The sequence below is a fragment of the Lycium barbarum genome, chromosome 1 (assembly GCF_019175385.1).
Source record: "Lycium barbarum isolate Lr01 chromosome 1, ASM1917538v2, whole genome shotgun sequence".
Taxonomy (NCBI): Eukaryota; Viridiplantae; Streptophyta; class Magnoliopsida; order Solanales; family Solanaceae; genus Lycium; species Lycium barbarum.
Genome location: NC_083337.1, coordinates 139,891,387 through 139,904,394, shown reverse-complemented (window position 1 = coordinate 139,904,394; position 13,008 = coordinate 139,891,387). Strand labels below are relative to the sequence as shown.

The 13,008-nt window shown below is 36.2% G+C and overlaps 2 protein-coding genes and 1 non-coding gene across 7 annotated transcripts; 2 read left to right on the top strand and 1 right to left on the bottom strand.

Annotated features, from left to right (window-relative positions):
* The first annotated feature begins 1,116 nt into the window (after positions 1–1,116).
* Positions 1,117–4,810, top strand: LOC132639907 (EIN3-binding F-box protein 1-like). Of its 2 annotated transcripts, XM_060356299.1 has the most exons (3): positions 1,117–1,201; positions 1,512–1,569; positions 2,219–4,810. In XM_060356299.1, the coding sequence occupies exons 2-3, from the start codon at positions 1,545–1,547 to the stop codon at positions 4,129–4,131; spliced, it is 1,938 nt and encodes a 645-aa protein (XP_060212282.1). In that variant the 5' UTR covers positions 1,117–1,201; positions 1,512–1,544; the 3' UTR covers positions 4,132–4,810. The 2 variants fall into 2 exon arrangements, with proteins under 2 accessions (XP_060212282.1, XP_060212278.1); XM_060356295.1 differs by lacking the exon at positions 1,117–1,201 and having other exon boundaries at positions 1,226–1,569.
* A 640-nt stretch (positions 4,811–5,450) lies between these two features.
* Positions 5,451–5,522, top strand: TRNAE-UUC (transfer RNA glutamic acid (anticodon UUC)). The gene has a single exon. It is a non-coding gene; the product is annotated as a tRNA-Glu (tRNA).
* Positions 5,523–7,295: 1,773 nt separating this feature from the next.
* On the bottom strand, positions 7,296–12,985 carry LOC132639883 (protein WVD2-like 6). Of its 4 annotated transcripts, none has more exons than XM_060356277.1 (9): positions 12,874–12,985; positions 11,549–11,840; positions 11,191–11,463; positions 11,036–11,100; positions 10,822–10,893; positions 10,607–10,709; positions 10,435–10,506; positions 10,221–10,331; positions 7,296–8,177 (listed from the first exon to the last, which is right to left on the bottom strand). In XM_060356277.1, the coding sequence occupies exons 2-9, from the start codon at positions 11,804–11,806 to the stop codon at positions 7,710–7,712; spliced, it is 1,422 nt and encodes a 473-aa protein (XP_060212260.1). In that variant the 5' UTR covers positions 11,807–11,840; positions 12,874–12,985; the 3' UTR covers positions 7,296–7,709. The 4 variants fall into 4 exon arrangements, with proteins under 4 accessions (XP_060212260.1, XP_060212272.1, XP_060212254.1 ...); XM_060356289.1 differs by lacking the exon at positions 12,874–12,985 and adding an exon at positions 12,518–12,860 and having other exon boundaries at positions 10,607–10,706; XM_060356271.1 differs by lacking the exon at positions 12,874–12,985 and adding an exon at positions 12,518–12,859.
* Positions 12,986–13,008: the final 23 nt, after the last annotated feature.

Sequence of the window (13,008 nt, the reverse complement as noted above, 5' to 3'; positions counted from 1 at the left end):
AGACAGTAGAGATTTGTCCAGCCAATGAAGAAAGCAAAAAGAAAAAGAAATTTCTAGGCAATTACTTATTGATCCCATTCTCTCAAGTCTTAAATAATCATGTGTATGCCAGCAAAAGCAAACTTTAGTTATATTTGCTTGAATAAATATATGGAACACAGATAGATTACCCAATTCTGATTAAAATTGATTATCAAATATTAATAAATCTTGAAGTTCCTTGAAACACCTTCAAAGACCCCACTAAAATGTCTACTGAATATGAATCGAGAGAGTTTTGTTGGTGATTTTTTGGTTTCTTTCTGAAAAAGCCATTTTCTTTATCTTTAAGCCATAATTTGACAGCAAGTGTCTTCTCCCTTTTTTGGGCAGTGGGGGTGGTTTGCATGTTATCAGTTAATGGATAATGAAACTTGTGATTTACTGAACTAAGCGTTATGTTAAATACCAGCTAAAGGATGATGAAACTTGTGATTTAATGAACTTAAAATATCTAATTTTAACAATAGTGGTAGCGTAACCAACCCCCAAAGCATCCACTTGATATGGTTAATTAAATACTAAGTATACTACCAGTGACATCCTTTCTCTATCTTGGCCTATCAAATAACCCACTAACCTATTTCTAATCTAGAAGAGTCATGTTTGAAAGGAATGGAAGAGTGTAAAATTACTAGCAAAATCAATCTCTTAAGTGAACTGTTTTGTAACTGAAAAGAATACAATTTGAGTTCAGGAATTGAATCGAATCATGTTATTATATGAGGAAAAAAAAGATTTTGCAAAAGTTCACTGACTATAGAAAACTATTAGAGTAAGTTGGCATTCTGGTCCACCTCACGACTTGTAACGAATCACCCTTAAGTCTAATTTTATGAAAATTAGAGAAAATATTATTCACCAAGTAATGTGATTTAGCAACTAATGGAGTAGGTGAAACTATGAACTATCAAGAGTCAGGTCAAATATATTTTTTCATTTACTTCCTTAACGCGGTAAAGTTACATGACATTTATAAAATGTGAAGTGTTTGGTGTAACAGTTGAAGTGGGACATTCATAGAATATTCTTTTTTCATAATCATGTGAAATGTATTCTTGTTTCATAATTATGTGAAATGTGAACACTAAGCTAGGGTGACCATACCTGGAAGAAACATTGAACATAACTTCCAACACTACAGTTATGGTTCATTGCATCTGTATGTACCCTTTCTTCTATCTTTCCTAGCATCTCTCTTTCACAATCATACATGGGAAAAATAAAGTTTTTTCTTCAAGAAGCTTTGACCCCACATTCACAAAATACATATACTACATAGGAAACCACTCAATACACATATATTACCTTTGTATCACATATTCACATCCACCCTTTTTTAGCCCTATGACCCCTTTCTTGCCAATTTTTTGATGCATACAGTATTTCAAGCTCTATTAATTATCTTTCTATTGGTTAATCTGTCTTTTTTTGCTCTCACTAGAGGGTCTTTTTGGTCTTGTTTGGTGCAGATATTACATCCCTAGTGGTTTTCAACCGTACCCATGTGTAAAGTCATTGATTATACTGGTATGTTCTTGATTTTTTCATGTTTTTGCTTAAAGCTCATGTCTTTATCTTAATTTTATCTCTTTTAAACTTGTGGGTTCCTTGATTTTGCATTAATTGGTTTCTGTGATTGATTGAGTAGCTGATGAGAAATTGTCATTTCTAAAAATAGAGGTGTAGGAAGCCCTATCATTTAAGTGTGTTCTTTATCTTTAAGAAGACTTGTGGGTAAGTAAATATTGAAAGAAAGTTAGCATGTGCATATTTCTCTGTAACTAAATTAGTTGTCTCTGTTGAAAATGTTTCTATGAATGGAAGACTAGAGTAATCGTGACTAGCTAGATCTGTTTGGCCGATGGATCAGAATATTCAGACCTTTTACATGTTACTCTTGCTAAATCTATGTGGTGTTTAGTCCAGAAAGAACATATTTGTGGCTATATTTGTTGAGGGTAAATATCTGTTCAAATGATGGTGATGAGGAAACATGATGGGTATATCTTGATATCTAAAGGATAAGTTTGTCTTGGGTATATTATGTATGGCTGTCATGTTTGTTCTAGATCTGAATCTTAGCAGACTTGCATGTGAAGTGGGCTAAACTTCTCTAAAAGTTTGTGTAATTTCTTTTCTGGTCTTTGCCTGATGTTTTCAATCTTCTGGTTTCCAGGAAATGGTGCTTTCTTCCCTTGTGGAGCTTCATACCCAAAACCCAAAAACTCATTTTCATCAATTGGGAAAAATGTGGATGTATATTTTCCTTCTCGCAAGAGGATTCGTGTCACTGCCCCTTCTGTTGCCACTTGTGAAAGTTTTGAGCAGAAGAAGCAGCCTTCCATTGAAGTCCTTCCTGATGAATGCCTCTTTGAGGTTTTCAGACGTCTTTCCAGTGGCCAAGAAAGAAGTGCATGTGCTTGTGTTTCCAAGCGCTGGCTTACACTTTTAAGCAGCATCCGCAGGGATGAAACATTTGCATCCAAGTCCAATGTGTCTTCAGAATCTAATGGTGTAGAAGGTGAGGCTGAAACTCAAGATATTGAAGGAGAGGGATATCTTACCAGGCGCCTTGATGGCAAGAAAGCCACAGATGTCAGACTTGCTGCTATTGCCATTGGAACTGCAAGCCATGGAGGTTTAGGAAAGCTCTCTATTCGAGGAAACAACCCTTGTCGTGGTGTGACCGATGCTGGTCTCAAGGCTGTCGCTCGAGGTTCCCCTTCTCTCAGAGATCTTTCCTTGTGGAATGTGCCTTCTCTTGGTGATGAAGGCTTATCTGAGATTGCTCATGGGTGTCATCTGTTAGAGAAGCTTGATCTTTGCCAATGCCCGGCAATTACTGACAAGTCTTTGTTGGATATCGCAAAGAACTGCCCTAATCTGACCTCTCTAACAATAGATTCTTGTTCAAACATTGGGAATGAGTCTCTCCTAGCTGTCGGTCAATACTGCCCCAACCTGAAGGTTATTGCAGTCAAAAACTGTCCACTGATTGGGGATCAAGGAATTGCAGGTCTCTTTTCTTCAGCTGGTCATGCTTTAACAAAAGTAAAGCTCCAGGCACTAAACATCAGCGATGTTTCTCTTGCTGTTATTGGACATTATGGCATTGCAATGACTGACTTAACTCTTGGTGGTCTTCAAAGCGTAAATGAGAGGGGTTTCTGGGTTATGGGCAATGGTCAGGGTTTGCAGAAGCTAAAGTCCCTTACAATAAGTGCTTGCAATGGAGTCAGTGATTTGGGTCTTGAAGCTCTCTGTAAAGGTTGCCCAAATCTGAAGCTGTTTTGCCTCCAAAAATGCGCTGTCCGTTTGGATAATGGATTGGTTGCTTTCGTCAAAGCTTCAGTCTCACTCGAGAACCTTCAGTTAGAGGAATGCCACAGGATTACCCAGGCTGGGTTTTTTGGTATACTTTTGAACTGTGGTAAGAAACTGAAGGCTCTTTCCCTGGTGAACTGCTTTGGTGTGAAAGACTATACCTATGCATGTCCGTTAGTGGCTCCTTGCAACTCGCTGCAATCTTTGGCTATTCGCAACTGCCCTAGAGTAGGCAATGCTACCGTTGCCATAGTAGGTAAACTGTGTCCAAAACTGACTCATCTGGAGCTGAGTGGGCTTCTTGGTATAACCGATGAGGGGCTCTTCCCTCTTGTTCAGAGCTGTGTAGCTAGTTTGGTGGAGGTGAATTTAAGCGGATGTGTCAATGTTACTGACAAATCAGTTTCAGCCATAGCTGAGCTGCACGGGGGAACTCTGGAGTCTCTGATCATAGATGGTTGCAGACAAGTTACTGATGCAACCTTGCTAGAAATTTCAAAATCTTGCTGGTTGCTTGATGAACTCGATGTTTCAAAGTGTGGAATCACCGATTCAGGGATTGCAACTTTGGCCGGTGCTGTACAGCTCAGTTTGCGGGTCCTCTCACTGTCCGGTTGCCATTTGGTATCGGACAAAAGCTTACCTTTCTTGCACGAGTTGGGTCAGAACCTTCAGGGATTGAACATACAGCACTGTCACGGAATCAGCTCTATTACTGTTGACGTGCTTGTAGAGCAACTCTGGAGGTGTGATATACTTTCCTAAGCAGGTTGTGACTGAGAATCCGTGTGATATACTTTCTTCTGGTAGCTGCAGTATGCAGTTTTTTTGGTCCAGCATCTCGAGTCTCCTTCTGTTCCAGTATCCTGGCTACTTTTTCCGGTGAATATGGCTGGGTCTTTTTTTGCATCTTCTACAATGAAGCTGTTATCAGGATTTTTGGCTCCCGTTTAATGGGAAGTCCGATCCTATTCTTCCAGTCATACTTCTCTGAGAATACATATGCTGGGTTTTTGGATGGAGAGAGCTCATATATGGTCCTAGCTCCCTTTACCAGTAGTTTTTAGCTTCTACCCTTCCATCGATTAGCAAATCGTGCTACAATAGAAGCTTTTTTTCAGAAATATAGTCTCTTTAAGTTTTTACCAGTCTTCCATGATGTTCAATGTTAGTGTTCTGCTTGTGATGGTTTGGTCATGTCAGGCTTTTGAATCGTCTGTAAGGTTGCTTGTGGCAGTTCTATGGTTTAGTGCCTCGTCTTCGTGGGCTTTGGCTATTACAACCCTTTGGGTTGTTTTTTCTTTTCACCAAGCTCTAGTTTTGCAGGCCTCTCTTGTTCATGAACTGCCCCATGCTAGTATGCAACCTACGTATTTTATGTCTTCTTAGTATAAAAATATCAATGGAAAATGAAAAAAAAAAAAATCTGATTATAATTCTGGCAGTATGTGTCATCTGCAGATATTCTCATTATTTTAAAACCTTACCACTATTGTTTTATCCTGCTATGGATCTCTAATTCCTTAAATAAATTAACTCTACGCTTATGAGGTAACGTTTACCATGTTTGCTGCTTCTTTTTTCTTCCTTTATTCCTCCTTTTAGTAGTTGCTGACAATAATCTTATCACGTGATCTCTACTACAAAAGAGTAGTTATTGTAGCATTTATGATTTATGAATGTATTTAACTTATATTAACAGATAGTTTGATGAAAATTCTACATCATTGGTACAGTTTAACGTATTGTAGAAGGTTATTTGTCTTACTTTTCAGATTACTGATTTCGTTTATTATAAATAATTTCATCAAAATCTATTTTAAAATGATCTGATAAATTTATCTATCTGTATATGAACTTATTTTAGAAGATTATTTGTCTTAATTTTTTTAATATACTGATTTTACTCATTATAAATAATTACATTTAGTTGTATTTTATTTAACCTGATATAGTGTACACTGAGTATATAATCGTTAAAGAGGTACGTAGTACTTTTTTAAAAAATAAGTGCTACTCGGCTAGTTGTTTTTCCCTTTAACTTGTGAACTACTAGTAAATTTTGTCACAGAAAAGATTATAAATCCGTTATCGTCCAGCGGTTAGGATATCTGGCTTTCACCCAGGAGACCCGGGTTCGATTCCCGGTAACGGAAATTATATTTTGTGCATAACGCTGCCTTTTTTTTTTCTTCCAGAAAAGAGGAAAATCGTTATATTGAAACAACAAATGTCACCAGACACCAACAATATACTGTCCCAATATATTAAAATGATGTCTTTTTTTTTTTTTTTTTTAAATTAGAGTATATATATATTTTTTTTTAGGTTAGAGATGTCCTTAATATGTATGTGGGATAAATACTTATCCACACTGGGCGTTTACTCCATACTAATGCAACTTATTATGGTTAAATGATTGTATACATTAATTAACCATGATTAAGTAATAGTTAAATATATAAACACGTCATGCATACATTGGCTTCGTCTACGCCCATTATTCAACCTTTAAGATTTTTAGTGCTAAATTCATTTATGCTTATGAAATTATGAATTCAGAATTTAATATTCATTACTTTACCCCTTATGAGTCCTATACCACTTCTTGAACAAAAAAGTTGACTTTTTTTTTCTTCTGATCACCAAATTTTGTGCATAACGCTGCCTTTTTTTTTTCTTCCAGAAAAGAGGAAAATCGTTATATTGAAACAACAAATGTCACCAGACACCAACAATATACTGTCCCAATATATTAAAATGATGTCTTTTTTTTTTTTTTTTTAAATTAGAGTATATATATATATTTTTTTAGGTTAGAGATGTCCTTAATATGTATGTGGGATAAATACTTATCCACACTGGGCGTTTACTCCATACTAATGCAACTTATTATGGTTAAATGATTGTATACATTAATTAACCATGATTAAGTAATAGTTGAATATATAAACACGTCATGCATACATTGGCTTCGTCTACGCCCATTATTCAACCTTTAAGATTTTTAGTGCTAAATTCATTTATGCTTATGAAATTATGAATTCAGAATTTAATATTCATTACTTTACCCCTTATGAGTCCTATACCACTTCTTGAACAAAAAAGTTGACTTTTTTTTTCTTCTGATCACCAAATCTCAAATTATGCACCACTGATTCTGGAGAATTGCTCAGTTATTAACAAAAAAGGAATTCTTTTTGTTGTTAGCTACTATCTTTTACATTAACATCTTCCTGTATATGAACAAGAACACCATCAATGATGCAATCTTGAATAGAAAATTCTTTTCCCACCTATTAAGTTTATGCATATTTCTCTTAACACCTTACATTTGTAAATTGTAACCTTTTCAATTCCTTATTGATAACTGTTTACAGGTTGAATCAGCAGAACATTAATATGGCACCTTTAGGCGAGTTAAGACTATACTTTTATTTAATGACCTCGTGGATATGGAATAAAATTGAAAACATATAGCATTAGACAAATCACAAGGAAAGAAAAAAGGAAAAAGAGGGAGGTTATTTTGACCTTTTACCTTTTTGTTTTCCCTGGGTACTTATTTAGGTTATGAAAACACATATTCACCAACATAAGCTTCATAAAATTGTGCTAATTAACCTTTTTGAAACCACATTAAAAAATTTGACTTATTAACTCAAACTTTAGATTAATATATTTCCTTTGAGAGGTGTCAGAGGAATTTGCATACAAGATGGAAGACAGCATGTAATAAGCCAATCAATTCCATGACTAAATCTATGGTTTTGCAATTAGCTGAACATTGAATAAAGAGAACCCATTGATGTGGAAATGCCTCAAAATCAAGGCAATCACTTACAAAATGCTTTGGTAAAGTAGAAGATACACTTGATGACTCCACTGAATGCAAGGGGGGAAAAGAGGGGAATAGTAATTTCATAATGCATAAACAAAGTTAAAGCTAAAGCATCATGTAAGGTATGTAATTTATAAGTACACCTCAATAAACAAACAACAACCATTTGGTTCAACAGAAGAGTTTCAGCAGCCAGTACATGCCCGAACTGTCCCAAGTTTTCTGCAACTGCAAAGTACTTGGATATTCGACTAATAGAAAAGACAAAATTCTCAAGGATTTCTGGCTACTCAACATTAGATAACAGAGGCAAGTAGCCTGCATTTCTGATGACCACAAGAAGATAGAACACTAGAAATTCAACCTTGCTGCTGACTATTGACAAAATGGTGATGTTTGCCTAGTACAATATCAAGTGCATTCACTTCTCAAATAAAACCAAATCTTATTCATACCTTTGCAGATTGCTCCATAAGTATATATTCAACTTCAGTAGTTGCTTCTAGTGCTCAATTGAAATGCGTTCCTGCACCAGATTAGCCTCTATTTGAGCTTCAACACCAGTCTCGGTCTGGCTCAGTTCAACAGCTGATACAACTTCAGACTCCTGACCATCTGCAACAAGTTCAGTAGTTTGCTCGTGTTGGTTGTTTGGTTGAGAAGACACTTCACTCGTTTCCTTGGGTAAAGCATTAGCTTCAGTTGGTTCCTTGGATAAGCTAGATTTGCGAATGGAAGTCTTTTTTGTTTCATTGGATAAGTTGGTTTTCTCAGATGGAAGCTTTGGAAGTGACTTCCTTTGAGGCTTCTTAACATTGAGAGGAGAATGGCCTTTGACAGGGTTATTTTGAGATGCATTTTCGTCCAAGCTTAACCTACCTGGGCGCATCACACTCTCATTGCTTCTTTCTTTGGAGGGAGAGCTCTTTCTCCTCCCAAGTTTGGGGGATTTAGCTCTTGTTGGCGGAATCTAAAATCATAACATAGCGACAGAAGGTGTTAGAGAAACACTGCATAACTTGTAGATTTCAAAATAAACATGAATAAATTACTTTAATAGGGGCATCAGCTGTACATGTACAAAACTCGTAAGAAAATAAGAAAGCAAATTTTGTTGGATAAAAGCATGTCATGTCTAAATTGTAGTAAGCCATGAAAAGCAGAAAAACTTCTTTTTTCTTTTAGAGGTTACAACGATCTTTTAGTATCTTTGCAGTAAGATCCCAGCAGTTGAGTTTTCTGATCTTTCATGAGTGTTCAGACTAATAGAATTTAATCAATAAGATGCAGCCAATCTACTCAAAAACATAATATTACGAAATATAAATGTCATTACAGCCAATTCTGACCAGAATCATATGTCTGTACAATTATCCCTTTCTGTGTTACAAGAATCCTTCATTTATCTCGAAATACTGACATGGATTATTATTTACACTGACAATTAGCAAAAAACTGCATGTATGTCGTACTGTACCAATTACTTACATACATCACAATGCGATAAATACCCCTAAACAAGTGCATGCTACACGCCTTGGTATATTTACATATGTACAGATATAGAATATACATTGCACACAATAAATAGGGGCAGATGTAGATGTGCCTGAATTTCGCTTCAGAACACATAACTTTTGCTTAACATTTTGGAGAGAAAATCTCCGATAACCAATAGAAACATTTCCTCATACTGTCTAGTTTCCCAACTCCATTTCTTTGCCAACTGAATAGTGACGGGAGCTCCTAAATCTTCTTATACCACCTGCTTATAAAAGCTAGCTTTGACCAAGCTTGCCTAGATGACCCTTTAACATTAACTGATCTTAAGTAGAATAGATGGAGGCACTCCAATTTATGGTTGTTATGGGACGTCTTGTAGTGTATATAGCACGAAAGAGAGTGCTTTCAAGAGAAAATAAGTAACGGGCCAATTACCTAGTCTAAGATTTACTGAATCAGGAATATATCTAGTCTACGATGAACTGTCAAGAACCACAGGTGTGCTCTTCACAGTGCTATCACGCTTATCCACTGGACAAACATTTGCCTCTCCCTGAGTTTGCTTACAATAATAGTCACTAGTCCAGCATTTAGATGGCACCTTATGAGGCATTGTAGATCTCTCATTGGTTGATTTGGGCCAAGGAAAATGGTTGACAGGACTTCCAGTATCATGAATCTCTGCACCAGACTCATATCCTTGTCTATTGTTACTTAAGCACCAGAATCATATCTTACAATTCTAGTTTATCAATTCTGGTACTATATTCTTCAGATTTTATACTTGTTGAAAATTCACTCAGAGATCAGCCACATCAGTTATGCATCAAAAAGTAGAGATTCACAATCAAAAAGTAGAGTCACATTATGCTGGAACTTCAACTAGAGACAAAGTTTATTATGCACTTCTTTTTCTTGATCATGCCAAGCACTTATGATATCCCAAGAAATGGTGATGAATAAACTAGCTTTACCCAATTAAGTCAATCTCCACATAAATGTATCAAGACACTGAACTCCCGACTCTACCAAGCTATATCCAGTTTAACAATTGGTAGCTAAGGTTTTCTTTTCAGATCTCAGTAGTACTGCAATTTCTTTCTTCGTAGTTCAATAGTTCATCACATTTTGACGGAGCATGCAGTTTAAATGCCAAGTTGAAAGCATTCGAAAGATCAGTTTAAGTATGAACTTGAACCTAACTCATTTACAATATTTAGAGCTTCACAAAAAACAAAAGTTAAGCAGTGCTCCACATTACCCGCCACCAAATATATTTCAATTTTTAATATATGTATCATCACACGTTTTCAGGTTAAAGCAAATGAAATTTATTACTTAAATCCAAAATATCAACTATTTGGCGCTAAAAGGATCAGTAACAAAATCATTTTGAGCCAATGAACCACTAAACATTCAACATACTATGTCTAAGAATAGCAATAGTTGTTTTACACAGTATAAGATTGTATTTCTCGGCATCTTAACATACAACACAGCACAAAATTACCTTCTTCAACTCCACCTTTGGAGGTGCAGGTTCCTGATAGAAGCTTGGCATGGGAGTTGCTTTAAATTTCAAGCTCTTCCTTAGCATTTTGATCTCAGCTTCCTGAGTTTCCTGTAAGAGAAATGAAAGAAAATAAATGGGAATGCTACAAGATAACCCTACAACAAGAAATGTTTTACACCGAGAAGATCCAGAAGCAGAAGAGTCACAACACCTTTGTCTTGGCTTGTATATTATTCTTCTCAACTTCCTGTGCATGGATTTTTTCTTCAAGCTTGGAGTAAAACTGCCCAAATGCCACAAGACAAATGTTCTTAAGTTGACTTCACGGTGCAAGATAATCAAGCAAATATTATAAGCTTCAGTGATGCAAGCAGAGGGCTAACCTCTTTCCTTTTCTCAGCTCTTTCATCACACTTGAAACTGATATTGTAAGTCGGAAGAGCACCTACTTTGCGAGGTTTGGCATCTGATGCAGCAGTAGGACTGCTATAAAGTGATCAAGGATAAACTGAAAGATTTCTATCATGCTAATAGAAATAAGAACTCCAGATCAAAGGAGTGAAGAGAACAAAAAAAAAAAAAAACGCATTTAGGATACGAGGATGACTCTGCACTTCCATCAGCTTTATTAGGGGGTACTTTCTTCAAAGGCATCACTTTAGTTTTTTCCCTGCAGCAACAAAATTATAGTTCACAAACCACAGGAGAAAAAGTTATCATTAATTGTTTGGCATTTTTTGAAAACATTCTCAGTATAGCTATCATAGGAGTCCATGCAACAGGTAAGAAAATACAAGAGCAATCGGACATACTTAAGGCCTTCAGACTGTGCAGCACTTGGAGATGGTGATGCTACTTCAGCATGACCAGGTTGCTGCTAGAAGACAGCAGAAAAGGAATATGATACTGATAACAATGAACAGAAGCATATGAAGCAGCAATATTGAATTATAACTAAGACATTTACCTTAGCATGATTAACATTTAGATGAGGCAATGCAGGTTTTGAATAGTACTCAGCAGTTTTCTTGTCACTGAATGATTTACCCTTTGCATCAATCGAAGATGGCTGTTTAGGACGTGATTTGGAGGCAAGGGTACCGCTCGATGAATCTTTTCCATCTTTACTTTTCTTGGCTGCACCATTTTTGGGGCTTGAATTCTTAGTATTCCCTGCCCTAACTGGAGTCTTTTGCTCTTTACTGTTCGTCCCCTCATCAGATTCTTTTGCTTGATGTTCCTGTATAAGTAAATAAGTGATTACCTAACTGTGGTGTCAAAATGTCCTGAGTAAGTTAAAAAAGAAGCGGAATAAACTTCCTAACCTCAGAACTGACACCAGCATTGCTTTCTACAGTTATCGTAGTTTCATTACTGACTTCTTGGACAGAAGATCCAACTGTTTCACTATCAGTCAATACGACAGTGCTCTGGAAACTCCTCTCTAGTTCTTCATTACTGGAACTTGCATGAGGCATCATCCCATTGGGTATGCCAGCAACACCTTCTGGAAGTTGGTGAACTCCATTTCCAAAGCCCAACCCATTTCCAGAAACAGCTATGTTGTTGACAACATCCATCATGCTCTATAAAGTTTCCAAATTTGCAACCAAAATCCTACAAGGCAGCACCCTAATAATAAGCTCTAAAGAAATAGTCTCATACCCGAGAAAACAACAAATCCAGCAGAAAACAAATTGTAAATAAAGGATTACCAAAGCAATGCTACAACTACAAAAAACTCAACTTTGAAAATTCAAGTTTCAGGAAACTACAAACTCTCATCTATGACAAGTGACAACTGACAACCACTAATATTTCAATTACTTTGCTCTTCAAACAAACTAACCATACACAATACCTTACTGGCTCTCTCAGTGAGCAAGTCAATACCATTTCTACTGAACTTAGAAACAAGTTAAAAGCACCCTAAAAATCAAAATTATCCATCAACTATGGCTCAAATCCAAATTAGTTGGGGTCTAGATATGAATCTTATGTATCCATTCCTCTCTATTCAAGTTCATTACAAAGAACTCAAAAACCAAATCCAAATACAGTACCAGAAGACGACAAAATCAGTAAACCGACACTTACTCTACTAGATCTCCAAACCCACAAAAAAGATCCAATATTTTTCTCAATTCAAGATTCAATCTACAAATCCAAACCCCAAAAACACAAAACCCCATTTTCACAGAGCTAATTCCCACAAGATACTAATAATGCACTAACATATAAGAACACATAGTTAATAACTGCAAATGCAGTTGCTACTGAATGTGTATACTTACCTAAACAACCTTAAAAAGATCACAAACCCATGAAATCAACAAGGGATCTGAAAGAATCTTGGAAAAGAAAAGAGAAACACTTGCAAAACAAACAAGAATCTCAATTTAAGGAAATGTAACTACTCTAAATATGGTTTTTCTTGAACTTTGAAGTGTAAAGTTGTGAACTTTGAAGATGGGGTTTCTCTAAATTTTCACATCATTTCAACACAAGAATAGAGAGAGGGGGGACGGTTTTGCTAATGTGTGTGTGTGTGTGTTGGGGGTGGTTTTTTCAATTTATTTTAGTAGTTCTATGTGACAGAAGTATTCAAATCTATTCCAGGTCACTGTCTGATAAGAGAGAGAGAGATCACCTTAAATTTAAGGATAGGGAGATACAGATTTTAGAAAGAAAGACATGTACATTATCAGCCCCGTGATCACGGGGACAATCTCAATTAGTCTTTGCAACCCGGTCATATCAAAGGGCTCACAATTAAATTTAAACA

What these genes read in the sequence shown, in the direction of transcription:
- LOC132639907 (XM_060356299.1), top strand. Translation starts at nt 1,545, where the DNA reads ATGTGTAAAGTCATTGATTATACTG. An exon ending in TAAAGTCATTGATTATACTG is followed by an intron (nt 1,570 to 2,218) that starts GTATGTTCTTGA and finishes TCTGGTTTCCAG; the next exon opens with GAAATGGTGCTTTCTTCCCT.
- LOC132639883 (XM_060356277.1), bottom strand. Translation starts at nt 11,806, where the DNA reads ATGATGGATGTTGTCAACAACATAGCTGTTTCTGGAAATGGGTTGGGC. An exon ending in GCACAGTCTGAAGGCCTTAA is followed by an intron (nt 10,894 to 11,035) that starts GTATGTCCGATT and finishes TTGTTGCTGCAG; the next exon opens with GGAAAAAACTAAAGTGATGC. An exon ending in GAGCTGAGAAAAGGAAAGAG is followed by an intron (nt 10,507 to 10,606) that starts GTTAGCCCTCTG and finishes GCATTTGGGCAG; the next exon opens with TTTTACTCCAAGCTTGAAGA.